This window comes from Carassius gibelio, chromosome B22 (genome assembly GCF_023724105.1).
Source record: "Carassius gibelio isolate Cgi1373 ecotype wild population from Czech Republic chromosome B22, carGib1.2-hapl.c, whole genome shotgun sequence".
Lineage (NCBI taxonomy): Eukaryota > Metazoa > Chordata > Actinopteri > Cypriniformes > Cyprinidae > Carassius > Carassius gibelio.
Window position 1 is genome coordinate 20323838 of NC_068417.1, and position 23414 is coordinate 20347251.

A 23414-nucleotide genomic window follows, 5' to 3' on the forward strand; every position below is an offset into this window, starting at 1 on the left:
AGAATCGATCCAAATAACAGTGCAAAGATCCAAATAGCAGTTCAAAGGAGCTTGCTAAATATTGATGGGGACAAATTTGTCATCTCAAAATATTGATAGGGACTAGTACCTAGCGTCCCCCTAAACCTATGCCCATGCTGTACAATGTAAATTATTGTTGTTTTTTACAGTAATATTTCTGTATTTTCCACATCAGTATTTGTGTCTAATTCTTAATGAGGGATCTGTGGAGAAATCAATGTTTTTTGCTGTAGGAAAAATAAAAGTATATATCTAAAAAGTTATTATTTTTTATAATTATTATTATTATCTTAAAGTAAAAGGATAAAATTATAATCTTGGGGTAAGATGGCCCACCCAGAACTGGCACAGACTGGCCCACATGGCATTTTATCATAATGTTCTTATTTTTAAATGTATTTAATTAATAGGGTTGTTATTTCATATTTCCATAAATTAGATATACTTTCATTAAAACCAAATGTTAACTGATTGAAATAATTACATTTCGGTTCAAAATTTTGTTGTTATGACATATCTTCAGTGTACAGATGGGCAATTAAATGTAAATATTATATTATGTTATATTGCCCATATTTTAAGTGAAGATATGTCATCATAACAGCAACACTTTAAACTGATATGTAATTATTTCAGTTATTTACTTCACTTGTTTACTATTCTTCCTATAAGGGGGGCATCGTTCTCCTCGTGCCTTCTAAATCTTAAAAACGTCACACACATGTACAGACAAGTTACACCTTAAAAAGCATACTGAATCAGTACGTTACAATTTGTGTTCAGTTAATATTCAAATTCCTATTCGGTTGATGAAAGTCGAGATAGATAGTCAATGGAAGTCTCCTGCAAGTCTGGAAAGGTTTTTTTTTTAAATATATATATTTGAAGTAACACCTGGATGCAGTCCCTCACGTGTGCGTTTTATGTTTTGAGCTGTTAAGGAATATGCCTTACGCGTTTCTCTGTTTTTGCTTATGGCTTTTAGACGGTAAGTTATGCATTTTTTTTATATCTTCTGTTCGTGTAGTCGTGCATGCTCTTCTCATAAATGGGCACAAGTTTAATCAGTCATATTTCTTCATCGTTCGTTGTGCTAGATGCTTTAAGCTATTTATGCGCAAATGCTTATCATGACAATGGTAACCTTAATGAACTAAACAAATATAATGAAAGTAGCTTTGGAAAAATCGTCTGCCAGATTACTTAAAAAAAAAAAAAAAAAAAAAAAAAAAAAAAAAATTATATATATATATATATATATATATATATATATATATATATATATATATATATATATATATATATATATAAACCTGCCAAGTTCGGATAAAATTAAGGGAAACCAAAATCAAGTTTATGCAGAAAATGAACTTCTTTTCAGGTTTAACTCGTTTTGCACAATGTTTTGCTGATTATAAATCGTCAGATGCGCTCTCTCAGAATCCGAACTCAATTTCATCGACAATAAGTGTGAAATAATCAACTGTAAAAGTTACATTAACTGCTTGACTTGTTTATCACATGCATGTTTTGCCGATATAAACTATTTAGGCGCAGACGCGGTAGCGCTGTTTTCTGTGCGCTCACAGCCACAGATTGAACACTTTTAATAAGGATCCTATATACACACACACACACACACACACACACATATATATATATATATATATATATATATACATATATTAGACCTACCTGAAATAAAGTAAGTAAAGTTTACTTTTTATAAAAATATTCTTACTACACATAACTGACAAATCAAGAACATCTGAGAACAACTATGAAAGATATCTCAGATGAAAGTATTTGCTTTGTTGTTGTTTGACTGTTTTGTTCCAGGTGTATCTGGAGATTATTCAGAAGAAAGAGTGATATCAGTGATGGAGGGAGATTCTGTCACTTTAAAAATCCGCTGGCGCCGATACAGGATGGCTGCCTCCGTGACGAGCTCCGCATATGTTTTTGTGTTTTTGTTAGTTTGTCCTGTCTTTAGTTATATTCCTGCCATCAGTTTCACCAGGGAAGAACTGCTGAACATTCGGCAGAACGCACCACAAGATGTTTTACCGGATTTCAATTATTCAGATGTTTTAGTGAACGTTGTTATCGGAGGAGCGGCGGCGCTGATCAAGCGCTTCAGGACGCGCAGACGGGGGAAGCGAGCGGGAGCGCTCGTCAGACTCAGGAAGCGCGGATTTCGAACGCCGTTGCCTAGCATCCATCTGGCAAATCTCCGCTCTCTACCCAACAAAACGGACGAACTCCTTCTGCTCTCTCGGACAAATAAGGATTTCACACACTCTGCTGCTCTGTGTTTCACGGAAACCTGGCTGAATGACACCATACCGGACAGCGCGCTCCATCTGCCGGGATTTCAGCTGTTTAGAGCGGATCGTGAATCAGAATCTACTGGGAAATCGCGCGGCGGCGGGACATGCTTTTACATCAATGAACGGTGGTGTACAGATGTAACTGTGTTAAAGAAGACGTGCTGCTCAAATCTCGAAACACTCTTCATTAACTGCAAGCCGTTCTATTCGCCGCGGGAGTTTCACTCGTTCATTCTGGTCAGTGTTTACATCCATCCTCAAGCGCATGTGAGCTCAGCTTTACAGAAACTCGCTGATCAGATCACAGAGACAGAACAACAACACCCGGACTCTGTTTTAATCATTCTCGGGGACTTTAATAAAGCCAATCTGTCCCGTGAACTGCCAAAATACAGACAGCATGTTACATGTCCCACAAGAGACAGTAATATATTGGATCACTGTTACACCACAATAAAGGATGCATTTCACTCTGTTCCACGAGCAGCTTTGGGACGTTCTGATCACCTTCTGGTTCATCTTATACCGTCCTACAGGCAGAAACTAAAATCAGCTAAACCTGTATCAAGGACTGTAAAAAGATGGACTAATGAAGCAGAGCAGGATTTACAATCTTGTTTTGACCTCACTGATTGGAGTGTTTTTGAAGCTGCTGCCACCGATCTGGATGAACTCACAGAGACCGTAACATCATATATCAGTTTCTGTGAGGATATGTGTATTCCTACAAAGACTCAACTAATTTACAATAATGACAAACCGTGGTTCACTGCAAAACTCAGACAGCTCCGTCAGGCCAAAGAAGATGCTTACGTGAAGGGGGACAATGTCTTGTATAAACAGGCTAAATACACATTGGAAAAGGAGATCAAAGTGGCAAAGAGGAATTATTCTGAAAAAATAAGGACTCAGTTCACTTCCAACGACTCCGCATCAGTGTGGAAAAGTCTAAAGAAGATCACCAATTACAAGACACCACCCCCCAGCACCGTAGAGAATCAACGACTGGCAGACGATCTGAACGAGTTTTACTGCAGGTTTGAAAGAACACCCATCACCTGCCCTGAACGCCTCCCCACACAACCATTCACACCCTTCACAACTCCTGCAACCAGCCCTGAATGCCTCTCCAAACTACCGTTCACACCATTAACAGCTCCTGCAACCCATCCTGAACACCTCTCCAATCAAGCACTCTCACCATTCTCACCTCCTGCATCCCCCCTCTCCCCCACACCTGCAATTCAGATCAGCGAGGATGCGGTGCGCCAGGTCTTCCGGAAGCAGAAAAGGAAAAAAGCACCAGGCCCAGATTGTGTTACACCAGCCTGTCTGAAATCCTGTGCTGACCAGCTGGCCCCCATCTTCACACAGATCTTCAACAGATCGCTGGAGCTGTGCGAAGTCCCTTCATGCCTCAAACGTACCACCATCATCCCCATCCCTAAGAAACCCAAAATTACAGGACTAAATGACTACAGGCCTGTGGCTCTAACGTCTGTAGTCATGAAGTCATTTGAAAAACTGGTGCTGGCCCAACTGAAGGACATCACTGGACCCTTGCTGGATCCTCTTCAGTTTGCCTACAGAGCAAACAGGTCTGTGGACGATGCAGTAAACATTGGACTGCATTATGTTCTGCAACACCTAGACAGACCGGGGACTTATGTGAGGATCCTGTTTGTGGACTTCAGCTCGGCCTTCAACACGATCATCCCAAACCTCCTCCTGCCCAAACTAAATCAGCTCTCCGTGCCCACCTCCGTCTGTCAGTGGATCAACAGCTTCCTGACAGACAGGCAGCAGCTAGTGAGGCTGGGAAAATACACATCCAGCACCCGTACAATCAGCACCGGAGCTCCCCAGGGCTGCGTTCTCTCCCCACTGCTCTTCTCCCTGTACACCAACGATTGCACATCTAAGGACCCCTCTGTCAAGCTCCTGAAGTTTGCAGATGACACCACACTCATTGGCCTCATTCAGGACGGTGACGAGTCTGCTTACAGACAGGAGGTAAAAGAGCTGGCTGTCTGGTGCAGTCTCAACAACCTGGAGCTTAACACGCTCAAAACAGTGGAGATGATCGTGGACTTCAGGAGAAACCCCCCTGCACTCCCCCCACTCACCATCATGAACAGCCCTGTGACTGCAGTGGAGTCATTCAGGTTCCTGGGAACCACCATCTCTCAGGACCTGAAGTGGGACATTCACATTGACTCCATCGTAAAAAAGGCCCAGCAGAGGTTGTACTTTCTCCGCCAGCTGAGGAAGTTAAACCTGCCACAGGAGCTGCTGAAACAGTTCTACTCCACCATCATTGAATCCATCCTCTGCACTTCAGTAACTGTCTGGTTCAGCTCAGCTTCTAAATCTGACCTCAGAAGACTACAGAGGGTAGTCCGGACTGCTGAGCGAATCATCGGTTCAACTCTCCCATCTATTCAAGAACTGTACTTATCCAGAGTGAGAAAAAGGGCTGTCAAAATCACTCTGGACCCCTCACATCCAGCACACTCCCTCTTTGAACTGTTGCCATCTGGTCGACGCTACAGAGCACTGAGCACTAGAACGACCAGACACAGGACCAGTTTCTTCGCTCAGGCAATCCATCTTATGAACAGCTGACAATAATGGCGAACACACTACACTTTATATTTATATACACACACACTTTATTTATCTAACACACATACTTAGTATACACTTAAATTTTGCACACAATATATATGTACATACATAACTTCACTTTGTAATATACCTGCCTACAATTGTCATTTGTATATTGTCATTCACTGTCTACATATTTGTATTTTTTATTCTTTTATTATGTGTTTTATGTTCTGTCGCTGTCACTCTGTTGTACTGCGGAGCTTCTGTCACGAAAACAAATTCCTCGTATGTGTAAACATACCTGGCAATAAAGCTCATTCTGATTCTGATGTTACTGAAATACAGCGAAATGATCTGATACTGTGGACATTTATACTTCCGAATTCAGAGGCTCGTGTTGCTGAAATCTATAAACAGATTGTCTCTGTGTATGATAATAAAGAGAATAATGAGAGATTCAGAGACAGACTAAAGATAGATGAGCAGACAGGATCTCTGACCATCACAAACATCAACAAATTACACTCTGGACTTTATAAACTACAGATAATGAATGGAGATGTCAAACACAAGAGCTTCAATCTTGCTGTCTATGGTGAGTAAACTTAAGAAATCACACCAAAAGGGCTTTTTTAAATTAAATTTTAATCTCGTCTGCACTGATAGTCTTATGCGAAAGTGCACTAAAAGTGCGCTGTTGCGTTAAGCCGGGCATACACTGTGCGATTTCTGTGAGATTTCGGCATGGTACCATCTCAAACTGCACGAGTAGATCGCATGTGATGTAAAGCCAAAGCTCAAGATTTGCATGTGCTAATTGTATGGTCCGATCGTCGAGTTGCGATTTGACTGCTCACACTATACATGGGGAATCAACACATAGGATCCCTCAGAACCCTGATGTTTGTGCCTGTTTCAGAATAAACATGCTTTCCCGGGATAAACGCACTGCTTTGGTAATATGCACAATTCTGTGTGCTGAAATGTCCCCGAAAAAAAAAAAAAAAAAAAAAAAAAAAATGCCCACGGCATATCTAGATGCGCAGGTGGCTCAGAGGCCGTGGTCAGTGTGGTTTATCACTTTTGCAACGCGAACTGGAGGTAAGCAGGCGATTTCTTCCTTCTTTTATTTTTATTTTTCTTTGTCATAACTCCACAAGTTTTCCCTCCATCACTTTCTGTCCACACTACACGCCTTGTCACCATGGTTTCGTTTATGTAAGTAAGGGAAACGCGGAAAATCGGGTCGTAGCCCTACTTCAATAGTGCCGCCCATACCTCACGAGAGGCGACCAAAATTTCTGACTGGTCAGAAATCCATCCGACCAACTGATTGCCAGTCGGGAGAAGTTAATCGCCTCTTGTTTCCCCTTGTACACTGCACGAACACTGCATGATAAACGATGCATGAAAATGCTGAAAATCATCCCGACCCAAAAAGAGTCGCAGAAGTCAAAATTTGGCTCAAAATCGCATGAAAATTGCACAGTGTATGCCCGGTCTTACAGGCGTCCCGAGTTTGAATCCCTCCCCTCTCTCACTCCTGCTTCATTTCATGTCTGCGCTCCACTCTGTCACAATAAAGGCAAAACCAAAATGTTTTAAAAATTTTAATCTTTCCTTCATGTTTCGTAGCTCTACTGACTGTTCCAGTCATCAGTGATTTTCCTCAAAGCCCTTCAGTATCAGAAAGATCATCAGGTCAGAATTGTTCACTGCTGTGTTCAGCTGTGAATGTGAGTCATGTGACTCTCTCCTGGTACAAAGGAAACAGTTTATTGTCCAGCATCAGTGTGTCTGATCTCAGCATCAGTCTCTCTCTACCTCTGGAGCTTGAGTGTCTGGATGATTCCTACAGCTGTGTTGTGTCTTATTCATTCACTAACCAGACTAAACATCTCAACACCACTGATCTCTGTCGACCATGTCCAGGTATGTCAGTAGTTTGTTGTGCTGCTTTGTCTCTAAAATAATAATAATTTGAGCTCACATTTTCACATATTTGTGCCTGTGTTGTACAGTATCTTAGGACATGAAGTACAGTACTGTTATAATCTTCATAATGATCTGTAACGGGGCTGACTAGTTGTGAGATGTGTGGATCCATGTGCAAGCTTTTAGTACAAAGAGACAAGGTCGTAACAGGCATGGGTCAAACACTGGCAAACAGGTATATAGATGGCAAGACAAAGAATAATCTTAGGGCAAGCGTGGGTCTTCGATCAATTTGGGCTTAGCAAGAGGGGTAATCCAGAATCCAGAGCAAAGAGTCAAAACATGAGAAACAGGCCAAGGCAGGAAAAAGACTAAACTAAGAAAACTAGAAACTAAGATAAGACTATGAAAACTATAAACTGAAACTAGACTTTGAAAACTAGTAACTGAAACAAGACTTTGAAAACTAGAAACCGAAACAAGACTATGAAAACAAACACAGAATGGCTTGGTATTGCAGCTATCGCTAGGAGAGGGATATGTGCAGAACAATACTCTGCAGTGTGTGAAAGCAAGTCCAATGCTTATAAAGCGTGTCTGATGATTGTGCTGTGTGTGTGTAATTGGTGGCAGCTGTGTGTGATTGTTTTCAGGTGAATGTGATTGGTGAAATGGAACATGGCAATTGTAGTCCAGGGTGTACTGTGTAGTGAGAGTCTGTGATGTGGATGATGACCTCTGCTGGTGAATTAATGGAAGTTCGGTGACCGGATAATGGCATGATCTATAAATTACGAAAACTTGACAAATGTAAATTATATTTAAACAATTTAAAACAGGAATAGAATTTTTTTTTTTTTGTCATCCAATTAAGTAAATTATTGACGGGCTAATCGATTATCAAAATTATTTTACATTAATGAGAGATTTTGCTTCATTTATTGCAGATGGTCAGTCTGAGTCTGTCAAACATCTAATGATTGCTATTATAATACTGCTGCTGCTGCTGCTAGTGATCTCAGCTTCAGCTGTGTTGATGTCCAGTCGCAGGAGACGCAAACAATCAACACAAGAAAGTAAGTTACCTACAAAAGAGAGAGAAAAAAAAGCTTTTTAAGCAGTTTTAGTATTCAAATGTCCCAACAATTTTTATTTATTTTATTTTGTAAATATATCATTACTAAACAGCTCGGACTACTGTGGAAGAGGTGGAGTATACTGATGCCATGATTACTACAAACAAAGCTCAAGATTCGGTAAGATGTGTTTGTTGTTCTCTGCACTTTTATATGTATGATACTGCAGCATGAATAATTTCAAAACTGTGCTCTTACTTGCTTTTTTTATTTTGTGGCCAAAGTTATGAAACCAAGACACAAAAAACTGTACATTGTATTTTTTCTTGTTTAAAGGACTTAAGATCTCGAATGATCACCCTCGTGACTGACTATGAATTTTGGCTTCAGTTCAGTTCTTCTGTGTCTCTGTGCATGTACTTACATGATCTTGAAGCATTTCAGTCCATTTTTTGTGTGGGATTTCAACTTCTCACAGCATTCCTTTTCTCCATGTATAAATGGTATTACCAGGGGTGTCCCCGACTAAGGATTTTCATAATCGAATCAGAATTTTTTAATCTTGCCGATATTCGACTAATACTCGAATCATATGTTTGGGGGCTGGTCAAAGTACATTGAGTCAAGTCAGACATAATTACTGATGTTAACACATAACGAACACAATTTTTTTTACAACAGTGTAATAATATACAATAGCTCTCATTATAACTTTATTCTTAAACGTTAGCAGTTACTGTTCTGCATTAATGTTTTGAGCTGTGCATGCGGAAGATGACCAGCAGAGTGACGCATTTGATAGCATGTTTTAAATCAATGGTATTCAACTCATAATTACATATAGAATACGCTTCGTTATTTACTGAACATAACGTTAATACTAAGACTTAAAGGCTATTTGCAAAAAGTGCCCGAATGCTCATATCTGCGCGGCTCTGAATGTGAACTAATTTTGGGGACACATTATTCACAAAACAATGTGCAAAAACACTGCAGCTAAACTCTAAAAATACACAGCATTTTAGGATAATGGTCTTGTCATTATAATGGTATGTATAACAGTCCCAGTAACAGTCCCAGTCATAGTAACTAATATTCTACATTGCAGTTTGTCCTGCTCGCGCTGTGCGCTAAAAAGATATTACCGTAGTACTACAATGAAGCGCATGACTCAAAACCAAATGCATCTTATATCAGGTTAATAATATATCCACCATATATATATACACCAGCTGAAATGATTTGAAATCACTTGTACCCTACCAGTTCGAAATAATCCAGTCTGTGCCTGTGTCAGTTTGAGTCTTGGTAAAGTTTTAAATTCCTGCCGCCAAGATGATCCTCTTGTGAAACATAAATCTATAGGGGTGGTTGGATTTATTCACACACTTTAAAATATTAATTTGAAGCTACTTTCTTTTCAGATTCTTACAGCTTTATCATAACCGGCTGTATATTAACTCATTCGGAGAAAACCGGTAGTTCTATGTTAAATCAGACATTTGAGCTCCCCCATATAGTCAAAATGGCATAATCAATAACACCCCGCGAATATTCGACTGTTAGATTGGTAGTTGCATCAGGCTCCTCGAATCAAATCATCAATTCGTCAACTATTCGGGGTCACCCGGTATTACTGTGTTTTTTTGTTTTGTTTCTAAATCGTTATGCTGTAAGCATATGTAGTATTTTTACAGTATTTTCCAGTATTTTCCAGTATTTTCCTGTGTCTGTTTTCTTACAGGAGACTACTGGACAGAATCAGACAGAGTATTCAGAGGTGTCTTTCAGATGATGATCATTCAGACTGTATTATTATAAAGCTCATCTTATTACAGGCCAGAGCATTTTGGAGCAAATATCAGAATGTAACAAAGCTTCAAGTCTCAAAGTTGAACTGTAAATCTACTGGTTGTGGCATTGTTTACTACAAATGATACAAGTACTTGATGAAGAGAATTTGATCCTTAACAAGAAAAAATACTAGAATTGTAGAGTTTACACAACAGGCAACCTTTCACTTAATTTAATTTCTGACCTCAATCTTGTCTGCGGCTGCACAGCTTCATACCTTACACAGTATAATCATGTCTAGACTTGAGTTTAGCTGGTTTGTGTAGTATAATTTTCACACCCATCCAAGTGATTCATATCCTAGTTCTGATTATAGAACAATAGTCATGAAAAACTGGGCAAAAATAGCTCAAAAGAAAGAAAGTCTCGCTTGGGACACCAGCATTCTTCACCGCTGCACATTTGAGTTTAAGTTTATGTCTTCTGTTACACTTAACACTTGCAGTCATACACATCATACATCCATGCATTTGCCCTACACTACTGATATTGACATTAACACATCCCATATGTGGGTTTTGTTGTTCAGACTTGTGTTGGATACACAATTAATTTGCCTTTTGCACCGTTTGATTGTGGCATGGTCTCCTATCGCTTGTTATGGCTCTGAGTTAGTCGTAAAACACATCACCCTGTAGCTCAAGACTAATCACACACTGAAGCTAAACTTCTTGAAAGAATAAAAAATATTCAATTAAACTATTTGTAATAGGTTTTAGCATTTGTCCTGAAGCATACTGGCAGTTCCTGCCCCTTTTGCAGGTTTGTTCTAATGTTTTTATTGTGTTGTAATGTCAATGGCTGTAGAAAAATAAATACACTACAACATACTCTCTGTACTTTTTTTTTTGTCACAGAAATGTTCAAATAAACAACAAATTAACTATTTTGAAATAAATAATTGAAAAATATATTTAAAAAAAATATTTATTTATTTTATTTTTAATGGCCTAAATCAGGCATCATTTTGAGTCGTGTGATTGGACTGTTTCTCTGTTAACGTTGTTAGCAGTCTGTTGGTTTTAACAGGATGTGGTTTGTAAGTGAGATATGAGGAAGCATTTAGTGAGAGATTAAGAAATATTTAAATATTATAATGTACTTTTGTAGTAAGAAAAATAAAACCTCTGAAAACAAAAGTCAGAAGATGTGTATAGTCTCCTGCGTGTGAAACAGTTTAGGAAACTGTTATCAGTTTGTTTGAGGCTCTTCATTCTCTCTGATTCACTAGAAGCTCAGTTTGAGAGTTTGACTGAGATCTGTTGTGGTCTGCTTCTTTTAGTTTATGAGGTCTGGACTCAAACGCTGTATTTGTGAGCAGTGTGTTCATGAATTTAGGACTCAACAAGTCATCTGAAGAAAACATAGTTTGATTATTTCTTGAATCTCTGTTGTTCTTCGTTTCGGACACATTTTAAAGAAGATGATCTCAAATCCTGCTGTTTTCTGTCTACTGGTGTTTGTCACAAAGTGTAAGTGATTTCATTTTAATTTTGCTTTTACTGAATTCATATGTATATAAAACTAACTTGATGTTTTTTATTTGTTTGGTTTGTTCAGATAAGATAAATGTGGATTAGTTCACTTCATGCATCACTATTAATATGCAATGAATATATTTTCTTTTCTTAAAAAAAAAAAAAGTTGTTTCAGGTGTGTTTGTCGCTGTGACAGATGAAGTGAAGTCAGTGTCAGTGACTGAAGGAGATTCTGTCTCTCTAAACACTGATGTTAAAGTACAGACAGATGATATGGTACGGTGGACGTTTGGACCTCAAAACACTCGAATAGCTGAAATCATTAAAAGAGACCAAATTAACTTTATTTTTGTCAGTAATGATGAGAGATTCAGAGACAAACTGCTGTTGGACAATCAAACTGGATCTCTGAACATCAGAAACATCAGATCTGAACACACTGGACTTTATGAACTGACCGTCATCAGTGGAAAAACCTCACTGAAGAGCTTCAGTCTTACTGTGTACGGTGAGTAAACTGTCACTAATGCTAGAATTAATATTTTTTTATAATCGTCTGAACTCACAATGCTGTAAATGATATACTGTATGATGCCCAAACTACAACTGACATCACCTTCTAAATGTTAAAATAATATATCAAATAGCTGCTCAAATGATCAATCGTTGTTTTAGAGTAGATGTAAAAGCATTCATTTCTTTCTCAGCCTTTAAAATGCTGGTTTCTTTTTGATTATCTTTGCAAGAAAACATCTAATTTTATCATAGTTTGTTGATTATAACACATACAGTACATGGTCTTTCATGTTTTCCAGCTCCTCTTCCCTCTCCTGTCATCACCAGTAACACCTCAAACTGTTCTTCATCATCATCATCATCATCATCAACATCATCAGTGTCCAGATGTTCACTGTTGTGTTCAGTTGTGAATGTGAGTGCTGTGACTCTCTCCTGGTACAAAGGAAACAGTTTATTGTCCAGCATCAGTGTGTCTGATCTCAGCATCAGTCTCTCTCTACCTCTGGAGGTGGAATATCAGGAGAACAACATCTACAGCTGTGTGATCAACAATCCCATCAGAAACCAGACCACACATCTGGACATCACTCAACTCTGTCACACGTGTCCAGGTCAGTGATGTTACTTAATCTGTTGCTCTTTGTAATACTGATGTTTCCTATTTATAGGCTGACACTTAACATTATTTTGGCTGAATTCAGAACAGAAAGGTTTTTCTCTCCATGTTCATAACAGATCAGAGCCAGCGTTCATATTTGAATCTGATGATAATAGTCAGTGTGTGGCTGTTGGTGTTCATGTCTGCTGTTATAATCATGAGCTGCTGCTGCTGCAGGAAACTGTGTCAAGAACAGCAAAAGGGCAAGTAACTGACAAATCTTAATGTATATTATTGACTTATACATTGTGTTAATATTATATTAATTTACTTTGTGTTTGAATATGAAAAATATTAAACCAATTTACCTGAGAACAATCTAAACATTACCTGAGAAGCGAAGTTGAAGTCTCGTTCTTTAAAAAATGTTTTAAATTGTGGTTACATTTTTCTTACAAGGAGAAAGTATGGGGCAAGAATCATGTAATTAAGATTATTTTTCTTACACAACTGGCAATTTTTATTTTCGTTTTAAGCAAAAACTAACCAAATTTTGATACCTTTTTTGTCATTTCACTTGCACCTTGATTAAAGAATGTTTAGATATTTATACTAAAAATCAAGAAAAAAATACTAAGGAAATAATTTTTTGGAGTGTATCTCCAGAGTTATTATTGATTGTCATTCCATCATATTCCATTCGATGGCAGAAAACTATTTAACAAACTGAATATCATATACTCCATATTCTCACATGTCTGTGTTTGTAGATCTGAAAATGAGAGAACAGCAAAACATATCTGAATACACAAATATCATCTACAGCCTTCAGAAGAAAGATCAACCAGAGGTCAGTAAACATTTTATCTGATCATGATTTTACGTTATATATTACTTTATTTACTTTACAGTTTCAGGAATGAATTAAGGTCTGTTCATCTACTTCCGCTCAGCTCAGAGGTTTAGTCATGTTTGTGAAGTTGAATGTTTCTTCCTTACAGTTAGGCTCGCTGGATGTGGACAGAACAGAGACAACTGTGAACTATCGACACACAACACAGTGAAACTCAGTTTATGATGAACTGAACGTCTCTAGGAAACGTTTGTCCTAAACTAGACCTCCTGTGTTTCATCAGGAGTCCTCGTGTTTGAGCAGATGCTTCATGATGATTCACTGTCTCCTGTGCTGAAGGATTCAAAGATGATGAGCAGGTGTGAGCTTGATTTGTGGATGTTTGATGCTGGACTTACACTACAGTTAAAGAGAAGAGAAGAACATCAAGATGAACACTAAACAGTGTAAGATGAAATGTACAAGAACATTGTTTGGAAAATAATTAATAATGATTTAGGCCGTTTTCCTGTTTCACTTAACCTGCTCAAAATGAGCTCAAATTAAAACATGATTTATCTGATATATATAATTTCTAAATATCCCTTTTGTCATGTCTTCTCACCACTGAACCCTCCTCCTATGAAATGTTCCATTGAGTCATCCGCCAGCTGCTCTTTGTAGGATGTAATTTCAGTAATGATGGGAAAAACCCTCCCCTCACACAGTCTCTTTGTGTTGATCGTCATGAGCGCAGACCAGATGGAGTTTGATGTGTTTGTAGTCAGGGCCGTAGCTGGAGTTAGTGCAGGTTGTGTCATTGGGCCCTGTCTGAAATTGTTTAATGTGTATGTTTGTTCTATTTATTTATTTGTGCTATTTACACAATGATTACGTGTTTTTTTTTTTTTTTTTTTTTTTTTTCAAGTTTGTAGGTTTCCAGGTACAGAAACAGAATATTCTTTATTCACTATAAAATCAAACCAAAATGTATTCAGACACCTTCAACATTTCTCACATTATTTGATATAGTTTAGAAAATGGTAATAAAATATGACATGAACTCATGAAAATTTTATCTTTATAATGTCAGATAACTTTAATAGAAAGATATGAATCTATAATCAACCAAAAATTCAGACAACTGTTAGTGAGTCCAGACCCGTTGTTTCTTCCTGTCACCACCAGAGGGAGTCAATTCCCATTCTCCCGGACTCATTTACCCCACACTCCACACACCTGGTCACACACTCACACACACAGCTGTTGCCCATTGTCACAGACTATATATTCTCATCTCACACACCATTCTGCCTGGCTGAATTAATTGTATTTCTAGTGCGAGCGTATTTCTAGTCATGTATGTTGTTGATTTAGCTGTTGTCGAGTTTGAACCTATTTTGTTTTGCCATGTCGGCCTTTTTGTTTCAGTTAATTAAAAGTCTTTTCCTGCACTTGGACCCAGACCCCGTTTCTTCCACGGGGCTCTCTTTGCTTTGCCGTGACAAAAATTTGCACAACTATCAATACTTTGACCAATTACCAAGCAATTCTTAACTTTGTTCAGTCTGTGGTGTGGAAAAGTTCACATTAGCAATTAAAGAAATAACACTTAAGCAAAACATGCTCCGGTCAACATGTCCCAAATTTTTCCTCAGTTTTACTGGTAGTCCGCTGTATGAAGAATTGTTGGGTATAATATGTCACAGTTTACTTCATTTTGTATCATTATAATGGATGCATTGTCTTTTAAATTAAACAGGACTTTGTGTTCAAACCAATGATATTGTTTTCACGTTGTTATCATGAATGAACTGTGCTCAAGCTTGATTTGCTTGAGATTATTTCATTTTGTAATCAAATTCTGACATTAAATTTCAGCTTTTTAACTGAAGATGTAAAAATGTAATTTCTCCAGGGCTGAATATTTCAGATGGAGTTTGAATATCCCAGATCCACTTATATGTGTCATCGCATTTTAAAATCTTTCCCACGCCCCTGACCTGCATCTAAAGTTCCTTACCAACAGAATACTTTATAAACAGGTGATTTCCATAATATATTAAATGATTTTGCATAGTTTTTTTTCTGCTGTGGATTTTCAGAAGGCCTTTGAGTGGAATAAACACGAGGGTCTTCATGCACTGTGACACAGTGACATCTCTGAGTTTCTGAGTCAGAGCGAGATCTGCTGTGGTCTGGTTTATTTAGGCCATACGTCTACATGTTCACTGAACCGATGTGGTTTTGTTTTATTTTTGGGTAAATGGACAGCCAGTATATGAGAATTGATCTATTATGGGATGTGTGTGGTTGACGTTATGTGCATTTGAGCAGTGGACTGCTTCTGTTCTCAGACTCATGTTTGCCAATTGATTTGACATCCACATCAGTAGATAACATTAGTAAATGTAGTAGTTATTTATTTAGAAATGTCCTTTCTTTTCTGTATTTCAACTTTGCTAATGGTTTGCACTAAACCTTATGTGTATATACAATTGTCTGCTTTTTGACCAATTGCTTATGATGCCCATCACTTGTTAGTCTCTTTGGATGAAAGTATAAAAAGTGTTAACCGACCGGAATAGTAATTGAAGATTTTTAGGTCAGTTGTATCAGTATCTTCATGCTTCATGCAAAATATATGTATGATGTTAAATATTCATTACATGCTCAGATCTCCAAATAATTATGGAATTATTAAACATAGTTAGATCATGCGTCAGCAACATAGCATATACTGTATAAAATATTTATTGTTTACTTTAAACTTTTATTTTTAAGCACTGGTGCATTATCCAATAAGCATGCTCTGTTTTCATATTTGCATAACCAGTAAATGGTATTCACACAATCACCACTACATTTGATGAACACAGATTTAATGTTTCTGCATATGTATGTGATGCTCTACAGGAAATAGTGGCCAACCAGAACCAAAGTGTCAAAACATCTCTTGAAAGTGTGAACTCAGACATTGAGTCAAATAAATGAGTTTCATTATATTTTCTGTCAATGACTAGATTTATGTAAATAAAAGTAACATTTGCCATCTTTTGTTCTTGTGGTTCTAATAATTTTAACAAGTGCATCTAGTCTCAAGATCCCAAGCCCCTAACACCCCTCAGGGGGTGGAGTCATAACCAAAAGGAAGTTCATATATGGTTTGTTATGCATTCAAAAATCACAAATACATTTATTTGGTTTATTGTCCTGTTTTCCTGTATTTGTCCAGTGGATGTTTGAAGAATGTTTTCCCAGTAAACTCAGAATTTAAAATTTTAACAATTTAACAATTAATTTCTCAGTCAATGCATGTGATCAAAATCAGTAAATGGTGAAGTAGTTCTAAATTAATAATAATTTCGGTAATTATTTCCTTTTAAGCGCTATGCTATAGCGTCATCAAGCGTCCTTCTCTTCCTCTATGAGCAGACTTACTTCTGCTTATGTGGCTGTCGTTTTGAACACATTTCCAATGGTGCTATGAGCACATACATTATCAGAAATCTTTCAGACATATTTGGAGGAATATGAATTCAGACACTGCGTTCATCTGTTTATGGATTCTTATCACAAATGGTAAATCAGATTTCATTTCATGTTGTGTGGTCATCTCAGGAAAAAAAGCCTGCACAAATAATAATCTTTTGTCAGTGAACTGCTTTTTCTTTTTCTTTGTAAGTTATAAAGACATATTTAAAATTTGATGCTTTTTTTTATATACCCATGTTACTTTTTGGTTTGTAATGACAGATCTTTCCTTTGTTTTCACGTGTTTCAGGCATGTTTGGTGATACAGATGAAGTGAAGTCAGTGTCAGTGACTGAAGGAGATTCTGTCTCTCTAAACTCTGATGTCTCTGAAGTACAGAGAGATTACATGATTCTGTGGATGTTTGGACCTCAAAACACTCGAATAGCTGAAATCATTAAAAGAGACCAAACTAACTTTATTTTTGTCAGTAATGATGAGAGATTCAGAGACAAACTCCAGATGGACAATCAAACTGGATCTCTGACCATCAGAAACATCAGAACTGAACACTCTGGACTTTACAAACTGACCGTCATCAGTGGAGAAACCTCACTGAAGAGCTTCAGTGTTACGGTGTACGGTGAGTAAACTGTCACTAATTGTTCATTTATTATTTATTCTAGTCTGAAATGTGTATGCTGCACAAAAGTTTCTAAATGCTTGCACAGATCTACAGCTGAACTGACAAATGTTTAAATAATATAAGAAATAGCTGCTCAAACACTACTTTGGAGTAAATACTGTACAATCATTAATTTCTTTCTTGACTTTGCATTGAAAATTTTGGTTTCTTCTTATTAGACTTGCAAGAAAACATCTCCATCATGTTATTTTTGGTTGTTTATTGATAATACTGAGATAAGACTTACTTTTACTTGTTCTTTCTATATTGTTTTCCAGCTCCTCTTCCCTCTCCTGTCATCACCAGTAACACCTCAAACTGTTCTTCATCATCATCATCATCATCATCAACATCATCAGTGTCCAGATGTTCACTGTTGTGTTCAGTTGTGAATGTGAGTGCTGTGACTCTCTCCTGGTACAAAGGAAACAGTTTATTGTCCAGCATCAGTGTGTCTGATCTCAGCATCAGTCTCTCTCTACCTCTGGAGGTGGAATATCAGGATAACAACAACTACAGCTGTGTGATCAACAATCCCATCACAAAACAGACTCAATACAACATCAACATCACTCAACTCTGTCATATGTGTCCAGGTAGGTCAGTGGTAAATGTAGTGCTCTTTACAGACCTGAAAGGGTTCAAATGAACACTAATGTCTCAGTGTTCTTCTGTTTCTTTCCTCAGACTCTGTTCATTGTTGTGGTTCTACTGAAGCTGTGATCCGATTGGTCGTCTCTGCTCTGGTGGGCGTGGCTGCAGTTGCTGCTTTAGTTTATGACTTGAGATCTGGAAGAGCTCAGTAAAACAGAACACAAGCAGGGAACAGGGAACTATGTTTTCTAATCTAACAGGATGTGTTAAATATAACACGTGTTGAATGTGATGCCAAGGGGCACAAAACCTTTCTTTTTTTTTTTTTTTTTTTTTTTTTTTTGCATTATTTAAAATATACAATGTAATTTAGAAAAGTATAGAATGAAGTGGAAAAAAAAGAAGAAAAAAAAACACGTCTCTGCACCTTTTTTATTTGAATATAAAGCCTATTTAAAATGAAAGTACGGTAATGGATAAGTAAAGCTGCCCCCTTGTGGTCCATGTAGGAGCATGAAATGCATTGTTCATTGGTGATAAATATAATGTGAGCATAAACGGCAAGTTCCGTCTCCTGTAAATGACAGCAGCTGAGCAGTGAAGGGAGATCAAAGCTTTTAGGATCTCTGAATCAACTGAACCAATTGTTCTGAAGGCGGTCAAACATGTATAATGACACCTATTACAAAACTATAACAAATGTTTTCATGAAAGTGTAATCTTTTAAATGTGATCTACTATCCTAATTCAATACAGTTAAATATGAAGATTCTGTAAAATTGTGTTTAATTTGTAGTGTTTGTTATGTTTGTTATTAAGCAGGGCTTCATTAAACACAATTAAGTACCATTATCCTTGTGTTATAACTGCTTAAGTATTAAAATTAATTAAATTAATAAAAAATGAGTCTACATTATAAAACTGTCTGGAAATCAGTTAACCTGATAACTGTCACTCATGTTTTTGAAGATAGACTTGAATGTGCATGATACAAACCTAAATTTTTATGTTTCATGTCTGAAAACATTTTGTAACATGATTTTAATGTACCATTTACATGGTAATGCAATGTCTGATTTTAAAATGGGTTTTAAAGGATGAATTTTGAGATTTTATGTTTTCACGTGATATATAACTTCTGATGATTTCTAAAATGTGATAGAGAAAAAGGCAACGAGGAAGTCTTTTTTTTAAACAAAGGTCAAAGCTCCTTTTGTACTGTAGATTTCTGAGGGTGCACTCTTGTCATAAATTCATCTATTACTTTTCCTACATAATTTTTAACAAAAAATATTGGTATAATATATATTTGGGAGTCTTAGACCTTTCCAACGATATATAGTTTGTCAAGATTAGATTAAATTTGATTGTAATATAGTGTAGTCAACGTAGGCGTCCCGTATACGGGACGGGGTGACATTTAACAGGTTAAAAACCATTAGACACTTGTTCATGGTTGACCAAATCACATCCATCTAACATTAACATTTTAAAATGTTTTGTAAGCAGCTGATCTCTGTTGGACATGTTCAGATAAATCAACATTAGAGTTTATTCACCAAACTATGTTTGTTAATAGTGTGCTGCTTTATCTCCAAATGATTCATAAAAGTTGTTGAACACACATTGTCGCATATTTGTGCCCAGAATTGTGGAAAGTTACTTTTAAAAAGTAATTCATTGCATTATTGCTGTCACGGATACGAACCCCGTGAGTCCCTCCAGTGGCCAGCAGAGGGCACCATCACCCGAATACTGACACTTACAGGCATCCAAACACTCACGTACACTGATACTGACTACATTACCCAATAGCCCCGTACCTTGGACTGATCAACCGGCCAGGTGTTCCCTATCAGAGACTGCCATATAAGCCAGACCTTTGCATCACCTCATTGCGAGGTCTTGTTACTGCCACGGCTAACTTTTCTGAGCGTTTTACCCTGTCTTGTTTTCCCAGTTGCCAACCTTTGTTGTTTATCGATCTTTGAACCTTTGCTGCCTACCTTTGAACCCTGATTGTTATACGGACTGTGATACTTGCTTGTTACCCCGACCCACTGCTTGGTATTGACTACGATTCTGATATTCATGTTACACTGTGTTTGCTGATCCTGACCCTTCGCCTGTACGACTACGAGTGTTCTAATAAAAGCTGGCAAATGGATCCCAAGTCGAGTCATTCATCGTTACAGAAGACCTCGCCGGGACAAGATCCAGCAGCATATGAACATCTCTGCACCAACCTGGCAGCTCAGGCAAGTCAGATCGCTGCTAATCAGCAACAGTTAAATCGTCTTACCACCGTCACGGAGGAATTGGTGAAAGCTATTCAGAATCTCCACAGTCCTGTTGTCACAACACCCGCGCCACCAGCGGCCGCCATTACACATGGGTTCCCACCCCCTCTCAGATTAACCCACGACTGGCGTTTCCTGAGAAATTCGACGGTGACCCTAATAAATGTAAAGGCTTCTTACTTCAATGTTCGCTGTTTGTGGAACAACAACCCATGCTCTATTCCACTGACAACGGTAAGATTGCCTTTGTTTGCTCTTTGTTAACCGGAAGGGCTCTTGACTGGATTACCGCTGTATGGCGCACGGATGGGTCATCTTTCTCCTCCTTCAACGATTTCCTCACACGCTTCCGTGAGGTTTTCGATCATCCCAAGGAGGGAAAGAGCGCTGGTGAACGCTTGCTAGAGCTCTCTCAAGGGAAATCTTCAGCTGCTGAGTATGCTATGAACTTCCGCACACTGGCAGCACAAACAACCTGGGTGAGTGACACCTTAAAAGTTCTGTTTCGGAAAGGTTTAAGTCATGAATTACAAGCTGAACTGGCATGTCGAGATGAAGGGAAAAGTTTGAACGATTTCATCGAACTGACAATAGCAATTGACAATCTGCAACGTTCACGTAAACCCCGTTCTCGTGTCAGCACTGCCATTAAAGCAGCTCAGTCTGTTGAAGACCCTGAACCTATGCAAGTTAATTCCTATCATCTCTCATCTGAAGAAAAGAATCGTCGCTTGGCAAATCGTCTATGTCTGTATTGTGGATCCCCAGGTCATCAACGAGCCAGCTGTCCTTCACGTCCCTCATCTGTCTCGTCCAAATTGGTGAGTGAATCCTTACACTCTCTCCATCCTGTAAACTGTGTGATTGTACCCCTGAAACTAACCATTAACAACGTTCAAGTGACCACATTTGCTTTACTGGATTCTGGAGCGGCTGGGAACTTCATGTCAGCTGAGTTTGCAAGAACAAACAAAGTATCATTAATACCCTGTGCTAACTCTCTGTCTGTAGCTACCATAGATGGTCGTCCCCTGGGAACTGGTATCATCACTCATCTTACTCAAAGTCTATCCATGACAACCGGTTTACTGCACCAGGAGGTCATTCAGTTCTACATTCTGCCCACGTCTAATACACCCGTAATTCTGGTACTACCATGGCTGAGACTACACGATCCACTAGTATCATGGAGGGAAGGTCAGATATTAAAGTGGAGCACTAAATGTCAAACAAAATGTCTATCTACCATTTCTCCTCTCCCAGTGCATTCGTTGGTGATTAACGAGGAGTCATCCGAGGTTCCCAATCTACCAGCGGAGTATCACGATCTCAAGGCAGCATTCAGCAAAACCCAAGCAAACACATTACCACCTCATCGACCCCATGACTGTGCTGTTGATCTCCTACCAGGTCACAATCCACCCAAAGGTCGTGTGTTTCCACTGTCACTCCCAGAATCCGAAGCCATGACTAAATACATCAAGGAAGAGTTGGAAAAAGGCTTCATACGTCCTTCCACTTCCCCTGCATCCGCTCGTTTCTTCTTCGTCAAAAAGAGAGACGGCAGTCTGAGACCCTGCATTGATTACCGTGGTCTCAACGAGATCACGGTGAAGTACCGTTATCCCCTTCCCCTGGTTCCAGCTGCATTAGAACAACTTCGCACTGCCCAATACTACACCAAACTTGACTTACGCTGTGCTTACAACCTGATTCGCATCAGAGAGGGTGACGAATGGAAGACGGCCTTTTCTACAACCAACGGGCACTATGAATACCGGGTTATGGCGTTTGGACTGGTCAATAGTCCGTCCATCTTCCAGGCTTTCATTAATGATGTCTTCAGGGACATGCTGAACAAGTTTGTTGTGGTCTACATTGACGATATCCTTATCTACTCCAATACCCTACAGTGTCATATTCAACACGTCAGAACTGTGCTACAGCGCCTCATCGAACATCAACTGTACGCCAAAGCCGAGAAGTGTGAGTTTCACACTACATCCACTACCTTCCTGGGTTATGTCATCAGTCCGGGGGGAGTTGCCATGGATGGCAGTAAGGTCTCTGCTGTACTCAAGTGGCCAGAGCCTCAGACTCTCAAGGAGCTACAACGGTTCCTGGGGTTTGCCAATTTCTACAGACGTTTCATCAGAAATTTCAGTACAGTCGTCAGTCCTCTCACTTCTATGATCAAAAAAGGTACACATCGTCTCACCTGGTCCGAGGCCCCCCGTCAAGCCTTTAAGGAATTAAAGGAACGCTTTGTCACCGCTCCTATCCTGCATCACCCTGACCCTTCTCTCCCCTTCTTAGTCGAAGTTGACGCATCCAATACTGGCATTGGGGCCATTCTCTCACAGCGACCAGGCCCTCAGGAGAAACTTCATCCCTGTGCTTTCTACTCCCGCAAGCTCAACCCGGCGGAGAGGAATTATGATGTGGGAGACAGAGAACTGTTAGCCATGAAAGCAGCGTTTGAAGAGTGGAGACATTGGCTCGAAGGGGCTATTCATCCTTTCACCGTCTTTACGGATCATAAAAATCTGGAATACCTACGCTCTGCCAAAAGACTCAACCCACGCCAAGTCAGATGGTCCTTGTTCTTCTCCCGGTTTCAGTTCAATGTCACATATCGCCCAGGTTCCAAGAATACTAAAGCCGATGCTTTGTCAAGTATCCATGATGACGACCCCTCCATCTCAACCCCCGAACGCATCTTGCCCTTCCATGTGGTGGTTGCTCCCATCCAGTGGGATATAATGACTCTAATAGAACAACACAATTCACAAGAAGCACCACCAGTGCCTGTCCACCGGATAAAACCTACGTACCTGCCCCCTACCTTGATCAAGTCCTGGATCATATCCACTGTCTTCCTTCCTCTGGTCACCCCGGCATCACAGCCACACTCCATCTCCTCAAGAACCGCTTCTGGTGGGAAACAATCAACCCCGACACTATTAAAGTCATTCAGAACTGTCAGACGTGTAACATGCACAAAACCCCTCGTCAACTACCAGCTGGACTCCTTCAACCTCTTCCTATCCCTCAACGACCCTGGTCACACCTTGCCATAGACTTCATCACAGACTTACCCCTATCCCA

The 23414-nt window shown here is 38.9% G+C and overlaps 2 protein-coding genes across 3 annotated transcripts in view; both read left to right on the forward strand.

Moving 5' to 3' along the window:
- The window catches only part of LOC127986959 (CD48 antigen-like), a 176953-nt gene extending 166297 nt beyond the window's left edge, over nucleotides 1-10656 (forward strand). The window contains exons 1-5 of one of the 2 annotated variants that reach the window (XM_052589234.1): nucleotides 3892-5556; nucleotides 6597-6893; nucleotides 7844-7972; nucleotides 8085-8152; nucleotides 9717-10656. In XM_052589234.1, the coding sequence (XP_052445194.1) occupies nucleotides 5178-5556; nucleotides 6597-6893; nucleotides 7844-7972; nucleotides 8085-8152; nucleotides 9717-9767 (924 nt within the window). In that variant the 5' untranslated portion in view covers nucleotides 3892-5177 and the 3' untranslated portion in view covers nucleotides 9768-10656. Of the gene's footprint in view, nucleotides 1-3891; nucleotides 5557-6596; nucleotides 6894-7843; nucleotides 7973-8084; nucleotides 8153-9716 lie in introns of those variants that run through there. The other variant, XM_052589233.1, reaches the window with a different exon arrangement.
- An 828-nt stretch (nucleotides 10657-11484) lies between these two features.
- Nucleotides 11485-18844, forward strand: LOC127986975 (uncharacterized). The gene is made up of 3 exons (XM_052589254.1): nucleotides 11485-11812; nucleotides 12120-12434; nucleotides 18100-18844. Exons 1-3 carry the CDS (start codon nucleotides 11578-11580, stop codon nucleotides 18216-18218), a joined length of 669 nt encoding a protein of 222 aa, XP_052445214.1. The 5' UTR covers nucleotides 11485-11577; the 3' UTR covers nucleotides 18219-18844.
- The last annotated feature ends 4570 nt before the right edge of the window (nucleotides 18845-23414 follow it).